The following is a 21,870-nucleotide window of genomic DNA, read 5'->3' on the forward strand; positions in this document are numbered from 1 at the left end:
AAGCAATACTGTCTTCATACACCAAATTGTTGTTAAAACTGAAATTAATAATTTTGCCCAGTGTGGAGAATTTCCGTTTCTCAGTCAAGACTTTGCAGTAGTACTGCAGCAAGCCAGGAAGTAATTTTAAATGTTTAAATTCAAAAAGATTCCTGACTTAAAATTCTTAGAAGCCATGCTCCTAACCCTTTCTTCAGAAGTAGGACTTTCCATGACATGCGGTATGTCGCTCAAAACTGCCTTCTGCAACCTGGTGTCCTCTAATGTGTTCAACTGCAACTCACACCATCCCTGGCCAGCATGCTGTATGGGAGCTGTAGTCTGACAGAGCTGCAGAGGGGCAGGTTGGCTGAAGGGGGGTAGCTGCCGGGGTTAACAGAGCTGCCAGGAACCCCACAGTGGACCGTGTGTTCTGGGTGGCCCTACAACCTTCCCCATCGAGGGCAGGTGGGGGAATGGTGCAGCGCATGCACGGGTGGTCGGTGAGGCAGCGTGGCTAGTTAACCATCTTTCAGAGCCAGTCAGAGAGAATGCTTTGTCTCCTGCTGCTCAAGACTATTTCACTCGTGCAAATAGATTTGGTGGATTAAAGGGGTAACCCTCCGCAGGCTTAGATGGCAACAAGTCCTCTATTTCCCAGCGTGCCCTAGCCAGCAGGTCTGGCCGAGGCATCCTGGGAACTGTAGGACTTTTTCCATCTAGACATACATAGAATTGTATCCTAAAGCTTTATGCAGTTACCCGGGGAAGGTCCCCATTGAATTCGATGGGCCATACACACAGGATGCCGCTGTAATGGGATGCCTTTAAGGTTTCTTCAGCCAAGCAATTGTGCAAGTTAGCACCTGATTCTGGCACGCTGTTTGAGCAAATGCACAACTAGGGTGCAGGGAAAAGGGAGGTCGAGGCGTATGGTTAACTCATTTTGTTCTTGCCTTTTTTTATAAATGGCCAGACTCCATTAGCTGCTCTGGAGCTGGAGAACCGAGGGGAGATAAAGATAGCACTCCAGTATATCCCGCAGCCCACTGGGGGTAAGCAATCTTGTTACAGAATTCTCAGATTTGCCTCATGTTGTTTCTTGCTTCCTACTTCTGTCTCTTCCTCAGTACAAACGTGCAATAGCTAAAGAGGAAGGGATGTGGCTTACTGTTAGTGCTTACACATGGAGGCACTGTGGCGCTTGTGTGCTTGCTTGCTCGTTTCTCCCCTGCCACGTGGAGATAAGGAGCTCCCATCCCTGGTTGGTGGCAAACCATAGTTTCCCGAGGAACTAGAGCTTGCCAAAACCACCATGGATTCTGGTTGTGTTTGGAAAATAAGGATAGCATTGCAGACTCGAACAAAATGGCATAAGTTCCAGCTTGTTGCAAATCTGGAACAGACACCTTTAATATCCTAGTGCAAGCTGAAGATGGGAGTGTGTGAGCCAGCCTAATTTCATTCATTCATTCATTCATTCATTCATTTATAGCATTTTTATGCCGCTCCCATCTCAGAAAGCCTCGGGACGGCTTACAAGCAGGATAAACAACCCTAGAGTAGACATTAAAAATTCGGAGCATCTCGGCAATAATATAAAACCAATAAATAAAAACTATTAACAATTAAAATATCGTTTAAATAAAAAGGTCTTGGCCTGGCACCGAAAAACAAATAATGACGGTGCCAGGTGGACCTCTCTGAGGAGCGCATTCCATAGGTGGGGCGCCACCGCGGAGAAAGCCCTCCTCCGAGTACTCACCCTCCTAATATCCTTCACAGAGGGCTCCCGGAGAAGGGCCTCCTCTGCCGATCTCAGGGGCCTAAGGTTGCTGGTAAACCAAGATTGTATCACAACTGTCCCAAAGATAATTTGACCATGAATTTGAGAAGAACAGTGATTTTTCCTGTTCCTAAAGAGAGATTCCCAGAAGCTGCAAGTATTCTAAAGGCTTGGATTGTGAAAATGGTTTTGCTTGCTTGCGAGGAGGTTCAACCACCAAACTGCCTCCTTGGCTGTTGCAGTTCGTCTTCTGTTCACTAACTGAACAAAGAAATTACAATTACGTCTAGATGGAGGCAACCGATGCAAGAAAGCACACCATTACCTAAGGTGTGAACACAATGTCTGAAGATGAAGCCCTAACCCGAACCCAGCACAGGCAGAAAAACTCTCATTTGCAAGTGGGTTCTCCTGTCCCTGGGAGATGTGTTGTTCACTGGAAGATCGCCATGACCTGCTGGATTTCCCTTTCCTCTGCGCTGTGATTCCATCGCTTCTTGGCTGCATTGTTCTTTACTGTGGCCAGGCCTGCCTCCTGCCCACAGCACAATCCTCAGACTTCACCTTATGTGCAAGTACTAAGTCAAGGTCCAGTCTAGTCAGGAGGAAAGGCTTCCGTTCTCCCTTTTGTGCCCTCTCCATATTATGAATTAAGTACTCTTTAGTACACCTTTTGGGGGAAGGCTGTTGCATCAAGCCGGCCAGGTTTGCTTTTGTGGAATGTGGAAAGGATGCTTAGGAGGACTGTGTACAGAAGAAGTAGTTTATTCCTCCTGCATCCAAATATTCATTGCGTTCGCACTTCAGCCTTTTGTGTGTGTGTGTGCACGTGTGTGTAAACCAAGGAAAAAACCAAAACAAGCTTGTAATTTATTGGGGTGGTGGGGGGGGTTCCACTTCAAAGGTAAGAAGACGCCAGCCGCTGGAGAAGTTCATATTTGGGTGAAGGAATGCAATGACCTCCCGATCCTCCGAGGCAGTAAGCTCAACTCCTTTGTCAAGTGGTAAGTGCAGCAATGAATTTGGCGGGGGGCTGTCTGCCTCTTGGACCAGCGTCCGGTGGGAAGCCCTGGAAGCCTTTCTGTGGCGTTCCTCTTGCATGCACATGACGATGGCACTCGTGACTTCACAGCCTGATAAAGACCAGTCACCCACCTAGAGAGAAAAAGTCAGGCGCTGTCTTGGCATCCAGGTTCCTGATAATTTCACGCTCTAGCAAAATGGTGACTCTAGCAAAAAGCAGTACTTTAATTTGAATAAAAAGGCGGTGCAGGCTGTGATTGGTGATTGTTCCTGTGATCAGTGGCTGCTGGGAAAGTAGGGAATTGTTTCTGCAATCCCTCCCCACAATAGCTTTTAGAGCAAAGATTGGAACAAGGGGCTCAATGGGCTGGGAGATGAAAGTGCTTTGCATAGGGTGGGTGGGGAGGGGTGTGGCCACCCAGAGAATCCCGGAGGGCCAGATTTGCCCCCAGGAGGGCTGGATTTGGCCTTGGGCCTGAAGTTCCTGAGCTGTGGCAGCGAGAGGACCATTTTTGTCTCCTCCACGCTACTAGCTATCCAAATCTTTCCTCACTGGATGAAAAGTACCACCTGGCTTCCACCAACCCTGACCCCAAACCATCACTTGGGGCAACAGTTGTATGATTCCTGCATTGTTCCAGTGCAAGTCAAGAGTATTCTCAGTGTGATTTTCTCCCCTCCGGTCTGAAGTACCGTTCTTCCAGATACAAGCAGAAAAAGTCGGCAGAAAACCAGAGCTGTGGCAAAGACAACCAACCCGGTGTTCAACCACACAATGGTCTATGATGGCTTCAGGCCTGAAGATTTGAAGGAAGCTTGCGTAGAACTCACAGTCTGGGACCACAACAAGCTGGCCAATCACTTCCTGGGAGGCCTCAGGATTGGACTTGGAACAGGTATTTGCAGCTGGGTCAAAGCTTGTCCCCCTGCCCAACTACTGTGGAAATGGGTATTTATTTCCAAAAGAATCAGGACAACCGTGTGGGTTCAAAATTTGCTTTTAAAGCACTGTTCAATAAAAGGAATGCATTCTTAGCTCCACCTGTCCCTTATCTGATCTTGGCACAGCCTGTCTTTGAGTGTGACCATCCACTGAAGAGCCTAATTGTGAATTTACATAGGGTTGGAGCCAGACTTCCCTGATTGGCGTTCTGCCGGAAGCAGTAGCAAAAATCTCCAGAATTGCTGGTTTCAGTAATAGCAACACAGAGCAGGATCAATACAACTGAAAGTTGGATGCTGTGTTACTGTAAACTGAAGATCATTCTATGGCTGGATTAAGACCGGCATGCAGAGGATAAGATGCAGTGAGGGACTTAGCTGTGGTGGCCCCCTAACTTTGGAGGGATTTCCCTGACAAGGCCTGCCCGGCATTAAAATTACTATCTTGTGCCTTCTCCTCTCAGGCATTTGGCAGCATGTGATGAGGTTTCAGTCAGATCTGGGATTTGTCATGTTCAGAGCATGAGGGACCTGTCTGGTCCAGCAGTCTGTTCACACAGATTCCAGACATGGGGCCGCACAAGCAGAATAAGAGTGCCACAGCAGCCCCCTGCCCAGCTTCTCCAGCAACTGATATATATTGTTGACGATTTTAGAGAAATGTGCACTCCCTTTTGTGTTGTATGTTTAAGTTTGTGCAGTGGCACTTGGGCTCACGAACACCTCAGTTCACGACCAAATCGGGTCGCAAACAAAAATGTCATAAACATTTTGACTTAGGTCGCGAACTCCGCATTGGGTGGGAAGATGGCCGTGATCGTGCTGGTGGTGGTGGGGAGATGGCTGAGATCACACCCGTCTTTCCTGCGGGAGTGTAACCGCGATCTCGGCCATCTCCCCCCACCAGCACGATTGTGCCTGTCCCCCCCCAGTGCACCCGCATTTGCGCCCGTCTCTCTCCCCGCCAGCGCTCCCCATTCGCGCCCGTCTCTCCCTCCCCCAGGGTGCGGGGATGATGGGTGCGATCATGGTTGTGCTGGGGGAGGTGGGGAGATGGCTGCGCTCATGCTCGGGGTTGGGGGGGGAGCGGGAGATGGCCATGATCTTTGTGGTTCTTTGTCACTTTGCTTCACATTTTTTTGATTAAAAAAAAAAGTTACAGAACGGGTTAACCTTATTTACATTGAACCTTATAGGGGAACTTAACTTGGCTCATGACCGATTTGGGTCACGACCAGAGTCCTGGAACGGATTAAGTTCGTGAGCCAAGGTACCACTGTATTTATATGGGTTTTTATAAAGCATTTTAAGGTTTTAATCTTTATAAGCCATGTGACGAACTTCTGCTGTTGGTAATATGGAAGGTTAGAAATGACACATAAGCCTTGCTTAGAATGGACCATTGAAATGAATGGGGATTAAGCGAGCTGTTCATTTCAGAGGGTCTCGTTTAAGTAGTGCTTATGGTGGGTTTTACCCAGAGATGTGCTGTTTTTTTAAAGAGGTTTACCTGTTATAGTTACTGCTGGGTAAATGAAGGGTCCGAGGTGCTGCTAATGTCATTGATTTAAACACTTCCCTAGGTAAGAGCTACGGTACTCCAGTAGACTGGATGGACTCTACGTTAGACGAAACCAACTTGTGGGAGAGAATGATTGAGTCGCCAAACACGTGGGTAGAAGACACCCTGCCCCTCCGGATGCTGACGATGGCAAAACTGACAAAATAGGATACCTCTCGGCCGTTGCTCACAGCTTTGTGTGGCTTGCTGGACCAGAGAGGACAGCCAGGCAGAGATAAGGGCGAGAACCGAGGGGCCAGCACTGTGCTTTGCTAAACGCGACCTTGCGTGTGCACATTTGACGCCTGTCTGCCCACAGGTACTTTAAGTTAAATTCTGTAAGCTTTATTAAAGATCAATAAATGTATGTGTATGTATATAACATGTATTTAAACTATTATGTACAGTTGTCTTGTATGTCCACCGCAAATAATGCATGGGGCAGGCGAAACGAAATGTCTCCCACCTTGCTCTGTTCCTGCTCTTCCATACCTGCAGTCAATGTTGAGTGCACCTGGTAATGGGGTCTTATCTAGTAGTCATGATTATGCATGTTTTAAATCAAACCGGACTGACTGTCCTGCGGCAGGAAACCTGTCGTAGTTGCAAATCAGGGAGAGCCGGTCCACCAGCGCTCCACTTCATTGCGTGCTGCTTGTGATGGGTAGAGAAAGCTCACAGCCACACGCATTGACCTCTTGACAAGCCATGCTTTCTGGCCTGTTGCCAGGTTGTTTGAGGGTCGTTTCCTTCTCAGACAAGCCATGGTGGGCTGGGAGTTGTAGGTGATCGCATCCAGGGAGTTCAAGGTTGGGAAAGCCTGCCCTTGGTAGTACGGGGAAGAGATGCAGTAGTACCATGGGGGTGTTTTTTTCCAGGGCAGCTGACCTGCTCCAAAGTCTAGTTCCAGTCTTGGGTACCCTTCCTTTGCAAGAGTCAGCTGTACTGCAAAACTTTAAATATGTGCTTTTATTTTTATTTTTTCCCCCTACTCATTAACCTTGAAATCACAGATTCCTTCCTCTGCCCCCTAAAAATGCCACATGCACTTTGGCACAAACATCTCTTTTAAATCTAAATGTGGTTTTTATTAGTGGCAAAAGTAAAACCGGACTTTAAAAAAAAATAGTTAACGAAACCTTCCTCATTACCTCCAAAATGGGCTGCTGGGTATTTGGGTGTGTTGAATTTTTCCCTTGTGCTCTACTGCCACCAGCTGGAGAAAGCAGAAAAGCCTGAAGTAAGAATGAACGTGTAAGAGCTGCATGCAACAGAATGTTGGGAGATATAAAACCTCTATTTGCATAATGTTTTTAAACTCAACTGCCTATTGAAACTACATATGCGTTCAGATGAATAAATGCTAAATTGAAAAATAGATGAACATGCTGTATTTATTTTCCTGTTGATTTCTCATTTCAATCTTTCTGGGATTTCTTTGTAAACTAGAAAGTGAGACTTCTCACCCACCCCTTCCATAGCCAAGTATCCAACTCAGCAAGCGGAATTGTGAGCCTCCTTGAAGAGGGGAGGGAAAAAAGTTTCAAATGCCTTTCTCATAGTTGTGTCTATTTACTGTTGCTGCCATAACATGAAATTAGCTCTGCCCTTTATCCCAGAAAACAGGTAATTAAATTATAAAATACAGCCCCTTCTGGCATTGTAGAGACTTGTTTTAAGCACTTGCTTTCCAGATCTCCCTGGTGTTCTTACCTGGACTTTCTTTTCTCTGTCTTCATTGCCTTATGTTGGATCTTCCACCAATTCTGTATCAAGGTTCAATTTGGATGCCAGGAAGTCCTTCCTAACAGTTAGGACCCCTAGGATATGGAATGGGCTTCCACGGGAGGTGACTGAGGCCCCATCGGTGAGGGTGTTCAAGGATAGGCTGGACATGCACATGGTGGGCATGTTGTGAGCGGAGCCGGCTGGATCCGGGGGTCAGACTATGTTTCTGTAGTCCTTTGCACAGGTTGGGACTGCAAAAGGACATTCGAATTCATGCCCATGTATGCAGGTTATTTGTGCTTTTAGCAAGAGCAGTCTCTGCAAAATAGGTTCCTTTCTGAGATGCAGAAAGGCCTCACAGTATGAGTAATGGTTTCTGTAATCCACTTCATTTGTTTACCATTTACATATCATACCATTTCTTGAATATTGTTTCTTAGTCTCCCATTTGAATGCTGAAGGTGCTGGTCATTGTGCAAATAGTTGCAATGAAACCAGCAGCCTGAGAGAAAAATGGTGTGATGGGAGCAGACCTTCCCCCCGACCTAGAAATTAGCCGCTCAGTTGCTCCACCACTGCTGCAGCACTAGCACAAAAGAAAGCTAGAGCAAATGGAAACTCACTCGAATGAATGTTTCCATAACTGGACAAGTTGGTGACATCTCTGTAAGGGAGCTCTGGTAACTTGACTATTGCATAAGTGATTATTGGGAATGGTGTCCCGGTTGTGTGAATGCTTGCTTCCACCGGCGTAACATGTTTAGACTCTGAGTCTGTCCCTTAGTTGTAGGGGAGAAACATTGTGCAGGGGAGTTGTGCAGGATCAGGATGAACACTTACTGAGTGCACCCTTCCATTCCCACAGTGGCACTCAAACACTTACGGGAAGTCCACACGTGGGATTTCAATGCAATAGTCCTCTCCCATATTCCCTACCAACTTGTTTGGAAAGAGAGCGCGAGATGGCTGCTTTTGGGAGCTGGCTGGACTTCAGAGGTATTGGAATCAGAATGAGGAGAATTGGGGGGTGGGGGGGGTGGGAATGTGGGCCAAGCTGGAGCACTGAGAGGATGGAAGCAGAGATGGGCAGGCAGGCGGGTGGGCAGGCAGCCTCCGGGAAGAACCAAGATGTACAGCTGGTGGGAGGGGACCTGGAGCAGGGGAGTTTCTCAGATTCAGGCGAGGTGAGCATGGCTCTCGACCCCATGATGCGCTCCGGCAGAGGAGGGTGGCCCAATTGGTGCAAGCAGAGGAGACGTGCCTGCTTTCAGATGGCCACTCCCAAAGGGATGGGGCCCAGGCATGCTCATCAGGAGAACTGGAGGTGAATACCAGATTGGGTTCAACAACTGCACTGTGCATGCTCAGAGATTTCTTCTGGGTGCTTTGTGCTTTTTGGTCAATAAAGGACTCTTTGCAAGGAAAAAGGTCTGTGGCTTTTGAATGCACAAAGGAGGAACCTGGCTCCTGACACGACTGGTGTTTAGAGTCATAATTCTTCCCACGTTGGAGGAAGCATTCAGGCATCCTGGCCAGTAGCCACTGATATCCTTTTCCACTATGAATTGGTCTAATCCCTTTTAGAGCCAAGTTGCTGGCCATTACTAGAGCCTGTGATAGTGAATTTTGCTGTTTACGCACTGTGCAAAAAAATACCATGTCCTGGATGATTCTGGGCTCCAGGGGAAAGCGACATTTCTCCTTGTCCACATTTTCTGCATGTATGAAAACAGTAGAAAACGGGATTTTATACCTACCTTCCTGGGAGAAACTCTCATTAAACTCAGTGTAAATGTGCGCCTCTCAATAGGGATGTATTTCACTGTTTGCATTCCAAAACACATTTACTAATGAGTAAGATCCACTGAACACGTGAAAGCATTGGGGGTGTAGCCCCTCACAGCTGCCATCCATCCTCCGCTGAGTCTTATTCCAGTGAGCAGCGTGTTATGTTTACCGCCATCCAGGTCCCTTTATTTCTTCCTTATCTAGTTCTTAGGAGCCCAGTAGCCTTCAGGAGTTGCCAGCAGTAGACCCATGCCCATGGTTGTTCTCATGCTCTGGAGAGGGTACCCATTCCCAGCAGTAAAGGTGCAGGGACGCACCCCCCTACTGCCAGGCATCTCAAACTCCCAGGAAGCACTGTGCCTCCGCCTCCCTGGTCCCGCTCCACTTGCCAGTTTGCAAGCAGGCTGGACGACGCCTCCAGCCACAGATGGGATGGCTGGAGTCTGTTGCAATCGTTATTACCATGGAGATGCACACTTGAGAGGCGTGCCAGGCTGAGGCAGCCAAAGGCAGAAGTCCCGGTAAGGAAATTTTTAGGGCTCTTTGGTCAATGCTTTAAAAGAAATAATATCTGTAAATGTTTTATTAAAGCCTGTTAGTCATGTATGAATATGGCAATGTCAGATCATTTGAAAAGTGGATGCCCATTTTTGGAATTTTGGAATAAGAACTGTGTGTATCATGATGTACATGTTTGTTTCTTTGTTTGACTGCAATACAAGAGTGCAATACAAATCATTTGTAGAGATTTTTTTTTAAAGATTCAAAATCAAGCTTTTGTTATTTCACTCAGGCTTGATCCCTCTTTCAGCTGGCCCTTTGAAACCAACTGTACCTCCTCTGTTGAGATGTCACTCCTGAAAGGGGTGCTGATTTGTGTCCACTGCAGCACAGGATCAAGCTGAGAAGGGAGATATGAAACCAAGACTTACTTTAAGAATACTAGCAGAGTGTTAAACATGCAGAGGTGGAGCATTGTTACTGCTTTCCTTCAAAGAGCATTTCGGAAGGCACCACTGCAAAATACTAGTATTTGTGCATCCTTAAGTTTATTGTGAATAAATGCTGCCAAGAACTGATAAACTCAGAATTGACAGCATAGCGTGAGGTGCCTGATCTTGGAAGGTAAGCAAGGTTGGGCCTGGTTGAAATATGGATGGGTGACTTAAAATATTGTAAACCACAAGAGCTTTGGCTACAGGCACTATAGAAATATCTGTAATAATAAGAAGTTGTGTCTTTTGTTTCTGGACAGACTGATGTGTTGTGTCAATTCACTGCCAATTTCAAATCTGTGCTTCCCATCTACAAAATGAACCTGGTAGGGTCGAACGAGACCTGCCAAATGAGTGTTCTGGTTCTAGAAAGCTCAGGACTTGTGATATCATAGAATTCCTGGAACGTTTCCACCAACTGACATTTTGGCCCACTGGAACAGCTGTAGGTCAGTTTAGAATTTGTGCAATGTTACTAGAAAGAAAGTGCTAAAGTGCTTGAGTTGAGGGCATCAGGAGAAAGCGGTTTCTCAGTATGCCTCAGGATGAGAAGCGTCCTGGAATGGCCTTCCCCCACAAAATAGCAAAAGAGGCAGAAGGAGATAATGAATGGGACTCGGGAGACCCCTTTGAGGCCTTGGAGAAGCTCCAGGGACTCTCTGGTGGGGAGAAGGGGGAGAAGGCTTTGCTGCGCTCCCGCCTCCACGAACAGTCTCAGCTGATCTGTATCCTGAAGAAGCGAGCGGATGAGCAACTTCTGCGCAGCAAGGCCCTAGAGCAGCTCAACACGGAGCTGGAAGAGCTACGGATGGCAGATGCTCTGAGGCTGGAGAGCCAGACACGGCGTGTCCAGCAGCTGGAAGAGCGCTTTATGGACTTGGCCGCCAACCATGAGGATATGATCCACTTCAAGGACGAGCACAAGCGGCAGAACATGCAGCTGAGAGAAGAAAACCGGCGCCTGCGTCAGGAAAACCAGAGCCTGTTCAGCCAGCCTATGAAAGAGAAAGAGGCCCAGCTGGCTCAGCTCACTTTGGAGTTCAAAAAGCTCTCCAAGGAAATGGAGAGCTTACAGGAGAGGCATAAACAGGACAGCCATTGTGCTCAAGAGCGGGAGAAGGCGCTCCTAGAAGTCCAGAGCACACAAGCCCAAGCTCATGCGGAGGAAATCAACTCGTTGAGAAGCCAACTGGAAATGCTACAGGAGAAACATACTCATGCCCTGGAGCAACTGGAGAAAGCGGAGAAGCAGCTGAGAGAAGCAGAGAGCAGACTGGAAGCCAAGCTCCAGAAGCTGACCAGTGAGAAGGAAGAACTGCTGACCCTGGCAATGGACAGAGGCAAGGCACTGCAGGAGAAGCAACGAGAGATCCTGCAGCTGGAGAAGAAGGCGGAAGACATGGAGAAGGCCAAGCAGGCGGCAGAGCAGCGCTTTGAGGCAGAGGCGGCGCTGGTGGACAGCAACCTTCGGGTTCGAGACCTGCAGCGGCGCCTGGATATGGCGCAACAAGCGTACACAGAGCTCCGGCTGCACTTTGACGCATACAAGAAGCACAGCATGGAGTTGCTCACTAAAGAAAAAGAGTTAAATACCAAACTGCGCCACTTCATGGCCTAAACTGGACAGCATGGCTGTCTGCTTCCAGCAGGAATTCTTTAACCATCTACAGTAGCCTTAAAAACCAGATAATCTTTCTGTCGTATCTCCCAATGTAACATCTTTTATTTGGTTAGAAAGATGGCCATCCTTTTATTGTAAAGATTTGTGAGCTGACATTTCAGCTTAAAGAAATATTGCCATTTTAAAAAGTTAAAAAGTTAAAATAAACATTTTTTAAGACAATACCTCTGTGTGTGGCGTACAAATTTTGCATCCAGACTTTTCTCATTTCTGTATGTGGGAACATCATAATATGCTAAACATATGTCACCTGTTGACCAGAATGATGATAGTTCTTACTCTAACAGAGCTTAGAAGCTCTGTTAGTGTGTGTGTGTGTGTGTGTGTGTGTGTGTGTGTGTGTGTGTGTAAAAAGCTTTTCTATCCCGTTCCCTAGAGAATGTCTCGGGACGGCTTATAAGGCCAAGAGAACAGGGTAAACCATTAATACAGAAAGAACTGTCCTGAATCCTTATTAGCTGCCATGTACACATTGAATGTTGGTACTGCTGTTTAAGGTACTACATGTTGTATGGTGTAGTGGTTAAGATGCAGGACTGGGACTCAGGTGATCCGGGTTCTAGCCCCCATTCAGCCATGGAGCTGTCTGGGTGTCTTCAGGCCAGTCACAGATACTCAGCCCAACCTACCTCACAGGGTGGTTCTTGTTGTGAGGATAAATCTGAGATCAGAGATACCACTGGCCTTTGTGTCTTCAGAAATGGAGATCAGCCATTGTTTCTCTGTACTAAATTACATTGCAAGAGGTACTCCAGTTCCTGTAAAACAGACCACTGTTCATTTAGATGACAAATCTCTATTTTTTTGAGATTGGGTCTATCTGAATTGTAGACATTTGGCTAAATTTTTGGATTTCTCTGATTGTTCTCCCAGTTTTTGTACCACGTAGCCCAGGAACAGGAAAAGCCAATCTTGATCCAAGAAGTGCTACCCCGTATCTTTTTGCCTTTTGGCACTGTCCATGGGGTTTTCATGGCAAAGATACTGGAGTGGATTGCCACTTCCATCTCCAGTGGATCACATTTTGTCAGAGCTCTCTGCTATGACCTGTCCATCTTGGGTGGCCCTGCACGGCATAGCTCATAGCTTCATCGAGCTATGCAAGCCCCTTCGCCATGACAAGGCAGTGATACTGGGAGCAAGTTCCTTTAACTAGGTTCAGACAGCACGATAACTCACTCCCAAAGGTGGTGGCTGGGTGGCGAGTTGGTTGTTGTTGAACCATCCACTGTTATGGAAGTGTGGTAATTGTGCTGTCTGAACCCTAACCCAGTTACCTAACCCTAGCCCAGAAGCCATGGTTTGTCACTGAATTGCATAGGATGGGATTACAAGACTCCATGCTTGGTGGGAACACAGAAGAGGGCCTTCTTGGTGGCTGCCCCATGCTTTTGGTACTCCCTTCCCAGGGAGGCTACATTGGCACCCTATCTGTTATGCTTTCAAAGGCAGGCAATAACTTTTTTGTCCTGCAAGCCCTTGGGAAAGTCAGGACCTGTGTGATGACATCAGTGTCTCTCTGTTGTTTCTATTTTGGTATTTTATATCATTTTTATATTCTATCTTTTACAACTATATTTTAACTTTTGTACATTCCATTAATGCTTTAAGTGTGTCTAATTTAATCTTGCAAGCCGCCTTGAGTCTCAGGGCTGGGAATATTAATAACAACAACAACATAATAATAAGCTTCAGGGTGAGAGCAAATTTTACTCTTATAGCAGCCTAGACATCATTTTGAAATACGCGGCATGCAGACACCCCAGTCCGTCTCCGCACCGTTTTCTTGGCGGAAAGGCAGAGTTCAGGGAACCGCTTTTCCTGAGCCGAGGCCCTCCCAAGGCGGACCGCGATGCCGCAGGACGGCACCTGCGCCCGGCCGGCTGAAGGCAACCAACCCGGAGGCCGCCCCACCGGAGCAGGGACGCCCCGCCCCCGCCCGCCCCGAGGAAAGCCGCGCCGCCCGCAGGCGCCATTTCGGCTCCGCAAGGCGCTGCGCGCAGTGCGCAGGCGCGGGCGGGCCTCTCCGCCATTAGGGCCCGTTTGGCCGGCCGGCCTCGCTTTCGCTGCCGCCGCCTCGGGCCGGTGCGCTTCCCGCGGGGGCAGAGGCCGGCGGCCTGCTAGAGACCGAGCACCGCCGGGCCTACCTCAGCGGCTTCCTTCGACCCCGGCTGCGTGTGGGGCTACAACCGGGTTGCCAGGAGAGGTGCGGCGGGGCGCGGGCCGAGGCCTGCCCGCCCGCCCGCCATTATGCGCCACAGTCTGGCTCAGCTGCTGGCGGCCTCCTCGTCGGACAAGGGCCGCCCCCGGGAACCCGCCGCGGCCTGCTCGTTTCCGCGTGAGGGGACGCCCGCCGGGAGCGGCAGTCCGGGCGAGGAGGGCGGCGAGGCCGAGCCGCACCATGAGGAAGCCGCGGCGGCGGGTTTGTTGGACGAGCCGGACGGCGACGAGCTGCTTTTCCCGGCGGGGCTGGAGCTGGAGGACTGGCTGGAGGCGGCGGTGGCCGAGACGCGGACGGATTGGGAGATGATCGCCGGAGGCGACGGGGATGGGGGCTTGAGCCCCACCCTGGCGTCGGAGCCGCAGGCGGCCTCGAGGCCGGACCGCCCGGGCAGCTACCGCCTGAAGGCGGCGGCGGCGGCGCGCCTGAACCGCCAGAAGAAGAAGCAGTACGTGCTGGGGCTGGAGAGCCGCCTGCAAGGCTTGTCCGCGGAGAACCGGCAGCTGCGCGACCGCAACCGAGGGCTGTGCCGCCGCCTGCGCGACCTGGAGCGCGAGACCAGCTACCTGCGGGCCGTGCTGGCCAACCAGAGCGCCCTGGGGCGCCTCCTGAGCCACCTGGCCGGGGACGGGGCCGGCCGCGTGGGGCTGAGGATCAGCAGCAGCCTGTTCGAGGATCGGGCGGCGCCGCCGCCGCTGGAGGGCCCGTTGCCCCGCGAGAGGAGCAGCAGCAGCGGCAGCAGCGGCAGCAGCGGCAGCAGCAGCGACCACGATTACGCGCTCCCGGTCCCGGTGCAGCAAGAGGACAAGTGGGCGGTTTCTCCGAGCCCCGGCGGCATTTGCCTCCACGTCGACCGGGACCGGGTCTCGGTGGAGTTCTGCTCCGTGTGCGCCCGGCGAGCGGCGAGTTCTGCTTTCGCAGGCGCCTCCGCCGCTGCTCCCTCCTTCGCCGCTAAAATGTAGGGTCAAGTATTCCGCTTCTTCACTCCTACGCTGAACGAATTCGCTGGGTGTCTTGCCTGCTGCCTTCCACGGGGTGCTTCGTGGGAGAGGCAGTCAGAATGGATAGAGAGAGAGGGGAAAAAACGCAAAGCAGAAAAGGGGGTGGTCAGCAAACTGGTGCGTTGGTCGTGCCGCCTCTTTCGTAGCAGAGGGTAAAAAAAACGCAAAGGTTCACGCGTGGGTGAACAGAGGATCCTCCTGGGGTGCCAGTTCTGTGGCTTCTGGTGTAGAGTATACCAAAGTTGTAACTGAGGACCTGTTAAGTTACAGTGATCAAAACATCTCTCATGCTGACGTACAGATGACATATTTGGACACTGCCAGGTTAAAAAAAAACCAACAACTTGGCAAGAATGATGGCCAGAAGGGCAGTTAATATTGTTTGCCAGTAAAAATAACGCTGTCTAGCAGATAAGATCTTGTCTGCTTTGTTGGAAAGCCGAGAATACATCATCTTCACTGGACAGATTTAAAGCAAAATAGTAATACCATCCAGCAGACAGTTAAAACATGCATGTGAAATTGTAACACATCTGTTATACATTACTATTAAACTTCTCTGACAGTTTCTCTTTTAGGTGCTTGCCCTGCCAGGCTCCGTTGTGTAGGGGTTAAAAGAAAAGTCGTTTTCCACCTCGCAACCTGGTAAGGATCCATCATATTCCCATAATATGATATCAGACAGTTTTGCATTGATGCTTAGTCTGGGTGTATTACTGTTATTTGGCCTGGACAAGTCTTTCAGAAGTCTTTGAGATATTTTAGAGAAGCAATTCATTTTGAGTGAGCAAGTTGAACGTAAAGGTTCTTTAAATGAGCATAGCCTTTCCCCCCTTCCTTATGTCTGGAATGCATTTAGCATGACATGTTGGAAACTATTTTACCCAGCATTTCTCCATAGTCAGTGAAGCTTTGACTGTGGCAAAAGAATATGAACATTTTAATTGAAATGGAAAGGATCAATTTTAAAGGCATAGGTTAGCCCCATAAATTTATTTTAGAACTGGGATTTCCCCAGTGGTGTAGAGCACTGGTATTTACAGTTAAGAAGATCTTTGATAATGAAATTCTGACTGTTTTTCCAGGGTAGGGCACATGTCCACATGAAACTACCAAGTTCCTAACTTGAGGTTGGCTATTCTGTCTTGTTAGTTTTGCTAAAAGTAACAGTCTTCTCTTCAAATTTAAAGAAGACTGCAGGCAACAGCCTTGAAATTCATTGACAGATGGTATCAATAAAGCACTGTCTTTTTAGCGTACTGCAGTGTGTTGAAGACCGCAGTGTATAGAAATGACTCAAATTCATTGTTTTTAATGAATTTACTGACACCTGCTTTTTGCTAAACTAGAAAAACTAAATTGGAATGCCAGTCTGATATTTTTATAATTGAAGGAGAAGCTTGTAGGTGAACGAACATCCTTCATAGTGTTCATGCAACTGTCCATGTCTAGGAGTTGAGGAAAAATTTCTGTTAACAAGAGTATTGCTGGTTTTGGATTTTCTCTGCATCAACTTTTTCTGTTGTATTAAAATATTTTATGTTTAAATTTCTGTAAATTGGGGTAATAAGGGTTGTGAAAATAAATGTAAAGTGAGGTTTCACAAAGAATGTTAAGTCTGGAAAATTGTTATCTTAAAGGAGGCTTCTCCATATACTTCCTGTTCTCTCAATATTTCTGTTTAAATTGAACGTAAATGAGGAGTTTTCTCCCTAATGAACTAGTTGATCCTTAGAATAAACTGAACTTATAACAAAATGGGATTCTTTGTGAAACCTTGCTGTTTAAAAAAGTATATGCATATTTAGCATCCTTGTTTTTCTTTATGCTAAAGTGGATTCAGCTGTCATGGGGCAGAAGATACGGGACCAGCTGCTGGCCACACTTCCTGCTTTATTTTAAAAGGTAGTATGAGAAAAAGGGGAAAGGTAACAGGGCATTTGCTGTATTTCACTTTAAAACAGCAATACAGATTAATGTGAATGTTTTGAGTCACTAATCCAACCTATCAAGAAAGTTAATATAGTACTAATGTGAAAAGTGGCAACGTAAAAAAGCAGTTTCTTTCTCAGTGTAGTTATTTTCTCCTTCAATTGGCTAATCCTTTGTACATTAACTCAACATTGCTAAGACTATCTGCCTGATCCTAATTAGGAATTTTTGTGGTTAGTTTAGGATTGCAGCCAAAGGGAGATTTTAATCTGCCTTTTTCATTTATATGGTTGCTCACATTCTTCTCTTATATCTGTTGTAGAATGCCACATGCTCTTATCTGCACTTTCAGTTGCTGGTAAGGCAACTTGCATATCTCCTTTAGAAAAGGTTGTTCCCCTACCCATTGCTAGTTCATATCTTGGTAAAGGCCCATCCTGTTTGCTTTCTAAAAAGTCTGCTCTGTAGTTACACTGACACTTGACAGAATATGAATATTCTAGTTTTATTCAATATTCTGTATGTTTTAATGGGAGTAATTCATTTTGTACAGCCCTTCTAGTAATTCCTTTGACTTTCCAGAATTTAGTTTCTTTGCTGGAGTCTCCTCCTACTTAGGGTACTAGTGGCTCTTTCCAATTGACAGGCCATTACTTGCTAACACATGCTTTACTTGGTATATTTTCTGAAGCATTTTTACGGTTGCTTTTCACATTGGACATTTTGTTAATGTAGCGTTACTGTGAAAGTGGAATTTCTCCTCCCCTTTTCATTTTGTATGGTTAAAAACAGTTTGTTGGATTTAAAACATTCTGGGTACTTAAATTAACTCGTGTCATTGCCCTTTGAAGAGCAAGCTGCTGCATCTGAATGCAGATGAAGCAGTTGCTAATCCACAGCATGGCAAGTGACACACAGGTTTAGCTAAAAGCCCAGAAATAGGACTGCAGGGATTTTAGTGCCTACTGAAGCATGTTAAAGCCAAATAGAATTGCAAACTTTTTTCTTTATTGCTTGCTAATCAGTTGGTGGACTATTGTTAAATATTTTTTGAAATGGAAGCCTTGAACTGAATAATCCTAACAGAGCTTGAAAAATTTGTGAATGCTTCTGTGTAACTAGTTCTGTCATACTTATGAGAACACAGTGTCCTAATAAAAAAGAGATGTGTTTATCTTCCAGTTATAGGCTCAAAGGATTTTATTTATTGAAAGTCACTAAATTTAATTTGAGATTTAAAAAAATAATGCTGGCTGTGTGGTTTACTTGGGAGCCGATGTATGAGGTATCAAAGCAATACCATGGTTCTTTTTGAAACTGCATAAATGCTTATATCTTGCTCTGGTTGGGAATGGATTATTGCTGCTGTTTAGCATGTTCTTTATATTTGGCTGTGTTAGGGCTTGGCTTCAAATTTTCTGAGCTGCACAATCACTAAGGGCAATCCCAAGGCAGTATACATAAAGTTCTAAAATATAACAGTAAAAAAATCAAAATTCATAACTACCATCAGTGTAGAAAATGACTTGCCAGGTGTTCAAGCCATACCCCCCTGTTTAGGTCATTGAGAGATCACTGCTCATTTTGCTTTCCATGCATGAGATGATTCCAGTTATGGTGATGCAGTAATAAAAAATGAGACAGTAACATTCTGTCAGACATGTTTTACTGGGGTTTTTATAATCCTTCATCCTGTTTATTCTCTTTAAGTGTGTAGACAAATGAAAACAGCAAAGTAAGGAATTCTTGACATTTAAACAGCAAAGGGAGGAGTAAACCTCTATTCTGCACTTAACATTGCTTCTCTTGCACAAAATGTTGACCATTGGAAAAAATGTCTTATGTATATGTTTGGTGGGGAAACATGCAGTTATGACATAGTACAGCCTGCAGTATTCATTATGTTCAGATCACACCTTTCCTCTGCTGGTTGCCTTTTAAGACCATGTTATTAGGAATATTTTTATCAGCAACCTATTCTTACGTATTTGCATAAGACCTTAGTATCTGTGTGGCTTAGTTCTGCCTGTACCTTAACTTCAATATACCTATCTATTCCTCTGTGCTTTTCCTCTGTGGAGCACAAAGTATAGGGAACATGCTTCCTTCTCATTTTAACCTTGTAAGAATCCTGTAAGGTAACTTAGGCCAAAGGTCATCAAGTGAGTTTCATGGCTGAGGGGGTACTTTGAATCTGGGCTATCCTAGCCATAATTCAGTACTGTAACCATTCTACCACACTGGGTCTTGAAAATGCAGTTTTTACGTACTTTCTATATCTGAAAACTTTATGCACATGACTAAGATTTTAGCTCAAGACCATCCTTAAAAGTTATCCTTGTTCATAAATTACACATGTTAGGATCCACTTTAAGGACAGTGCTGAAAAAATGTTTAGTGTGTCACTAGAATAAAGAGTCATATAGTTGGGAAGGGCCTGGAAAGCCAACTAGTCCAGCCGCCTGCTCAGTGCAGGACTCAAGTCAATCGTCCAGATTTCAGCGAGGCCCAGCGCTGCTTAGCTTCCAGGATCAGGCACTTTGGAGGAGGCAGATACCAAAGATTTTTTACCAGCTTTGATTTAAAACATGATTGTGTAGTAAATGCCAGTAGCTTCCACAATTAGAATCTTTTGGTTAAATCATTATGGATTGCACAGGAAAACTGGTGGGTATGCCGCATGCGTTGCTGAGATGTTCATTTGTCAGAAAGTGCCTTAAGTAGTTTTGGTGGGAGCTTCAAATGATAGAACAAGGTGACATCTTTACATCTCAGTGTTGCCTAAAGAGGTATAAATACAACTTTGACTGTTTAATAGAGGTGACATCTGTCTCCTAAGAGGTGTAGCCAGCAAAAAATAGTGCTAAAGGGCTGATCATTGTGTGCTGTACCAGTATGTATTTGTTTGAAGCATACTGGAATGACGTACAGACATTTCCCATGAGGAAAATAGGCTTACATTTTGTTCTAATATTAATAGTATTTTACTTATATCAGCATTGGATGAAAGCCATGAACAATAATATTGGGATAAAATAAGATTTCCAACATTTAACTTCTGAAGTGTGTTCATGCTGTAATTCTTTCTCGGTTTGCCTCATACCAATTTGTGAAGAGGGTTTATGCTGAATATCTCACTTCTAAAATGTGATATAAATTTTTATGCATCTTATCACTGCAAATTAACATCTTTCTTTTTTTCTTCTTTTAAACAGCTTAGTAGTATGGTGGGGGGGGATATTTTTTCTGTATCCTTTGGCATCCTACTAATTGTGGAGAGTCATGTTTCCAATAAAGTGGATACTTGCATGAGTCAATCTGCAACATTTTATCCACAAAGTAGCTATCTTTAACATTTTTGGACTAGCTTTGAGATTCGGCCAAAAGAAAAGTTTGCATATATTTTAGGTAAGGTTATCTTTTTAAAGGATCTGATTGGAAAAAATAGACCAGTGTTTTCCAAAGCATTTTCTCAACATTCGTAAAAGCTTTGCTAGGGACGTATTTCAGGCTGTAGTTGTGCTTATGTCAGTATTTATTTACTTGATAGTTGGAATTCACAATAGATTATATGTCAGTCTATAGACATAATATAGCTTGACATAGAACTTTTCAATGTGTCTGAGCTTCTTCATAGGAGGCCCAAGGGCATAGGATTGTTTGCACACGGAAGTAAACATCTTTTGATGGCGGCTCTTTATTGTAAAATAGGTACAGTTTGGCTTTTGGCTGACATACCTGCCTTTGTGTTCCTTTATTAGATTTATATTCCACCTTTTTTCTTCTAAGGAGCTCAAAGCTGCTTGCATCAGTTTCCTTGTTCTCAGTATATCCCCACAACAACCCTGCAAGGTAGGTTAGGCTGGGTCTGGCCCAAAGTCACCCAGTTAACTCCATGGCTGAGTGGGGATTAGAGCCCAGTTTGCCTGAGACCCAGACCCACGTTCCTAATTGCTACATCACACCTGCTCTCTGAAGTGGTACCCAGGTGGCACAAAATCCTCATTTGCAGTTTGGGGGCTGAGTGGTACTAATTTCTCTGCACACTTGAGCAGAGCTGGCACCTGTGCTGGCAATTTGCATGTTAGGCTCATCGAAGCTCTTGGCGTGGCAGCTGTCCCTCACTGCATTTGGATTGGGAGGTCCTGTTCATGTGAGCTCCGGGTGAGGCTTACACAAATAATGTTGCAGAGTTAGATGTTTTGGCTGTCCAAGAATTTGCATGAGAAGCCTTAACGTGAACAGAGTAAAAAAATAAACCCCGTGTGTTCCTTATGCTTAAGTTGGTTATGATGTGTTCCATGTTCAGGAGAGATCTTCCATTTTTCTGAGCCTAAAGAAAGGCAAAGGAATATTCAAGACATGCCAATGTTACAGGGAGGAAGCCCCTACACATACGCACTTGTGTAGTAGTGGCACTAGCTTCAGTGGAGGCAGGGGCCGCTCTCTGCAAGATGCACAATTGAGCTCTGTCAAGAGCAGGTCAGTGGCCAGCACGAATTTATGAACTCCTTTAGGGCACCTAGAGAAGGCTACTGCGCCCAGCAGGCTCTGAGCTTCTGAGGACCCTTGTCATAGAGTTGCCTGTGCCAGCACCACAGCGGCCAGTGACTGCACCGCACCTTCCTTGGGTGGTGGCAGCACTCCTGGATTGGAACCGGGCAGCTGCTGCAGCCTGACATGAGGATTTACATGTTGGAGGGCAGTTGCTTAAAAGTACTCTTGGCTAAGAGGGAGGGAGATGGGCGACTGTAGTGCTCCAGGGAGGAAATAGACCTGGCTGAAGATCACATGTTGGAAGCCTTTCTTCACGAGAGGAGCTGGAATGGTTTCTCCCTATGCCAAATGAAATGAGTCTATGGGCTCAGTTGCACAGGAATCTTTCCCCCATATATACTGTAGAATACTTTAAGCATGCCTAAATGTAATTACAAGTGTGATCTGTTTTCAGATCTGTAGTATGTTCAGAGTACTTTGTTCTGAGTTTGTGATACAAAATTAAAGTGATTTGAACACTGGTTGAAGAAAAGATGCAGTGTTAGGGTAGAGAGCACTTAAGTTTGCAGTGACTCTGCACCTCTGGTTTCCCTTCTGCCTCTGCACCCCATGGTCAGCATTCTGTGCCCATTATGCATGTGCAAGTTCTCAGTGACTTATGGAAGGGGTCCACTAATGCCCAGCCCTAGCGTATTAAAACTAGAGTACTCATTAGCCACCTCAACAGTTCTGTCCC

The 21,870-nt window shown here is 46.3% G+C and overlaps 3 protein-coding genes across 3 annotated transcripts in view; all 3 read left to right on the forward strand.

Annotated features, from left to right (window-relative positions):
- The window catches only part of SYTL2 (synaptotagmin like 2), a 76,675-nt gene extending 70,006 nt beyond the window's left edge, over positions 1-6,669 (forward strand). The window contains exons 16-19 of the mRNA XM_044442417.1: positions 956-1,034; positions 2,670-2,769; positions 3,479-3,684; positions 5,314-6,669. Of these exons, the coding sequence (XP_044298352.1) occupies positions 956-1,034; positions 2,670-2,769; positions 3,479-3,684; positions 5,314-5,459 (531 nt within the window). The 3' untranslated portion in view covers positions 5,460-6,669. The remainder of the gene's footprint in view (positions 1-955; positions 1,035-2,669; positions 2,770-3,478; positions 3,685-5,313) is intronic.
- Positions 6,670-10,337: 3,668 nt separating this feature from the next.
- Positions 10,338-11,420, forward strand: CCDC89 (coiled-coil domain containing 89). Its single transcript, XM_044442449.1, has one exon. It carries the CDS (start codon positions 10,338-10,340, stop codon positions 11,418-11,420), a length of 1,083 nt encoding a protein of 360 aa, XP_044298384.1.
- Positions 11,421-13,511: 2,091 nt separating this feature from the next.
- CREBZF (CREB/ATF bZIP transcription factor) lies at positions 13,512-17,818 on the forward strand. Its single transcript, XM_044442341.1, has 3 exons — positions 13,512-14,662; positions 15,272-15,350; positions 16,540-17,818. The coding sequence occupies exons 1-2, from the start codon at positions 13,734-13,736 to the stop codon at positions 15,318-15,320; spliced, it is 978 nt and encodes a 325-aa protein (XP_044298276.1). The 5' UTR covers positions 13,512-13,733; the 3' UTR covers positions 15,321-15,350; positions 16,540-17,818.
- Positions 17,819-21,870: the final 4,052 nt, after the last annotated feature.

Source organism: Varanus komodoensis, unplaced genomic scaffold, assembly GCF_004798865.1.
Source record: "Varanus komodoensis strain SLA01 unplaced genomic scaffold, ASM479886v1 scaffold4, whole genome shotgun sequence".
Classification (NCBI taxonomy): Eukaryota; Metazoa; Chordata; class Lepidosauria; order Squamata; family Varanidae; genus Varanus; species Varanus komodoensis.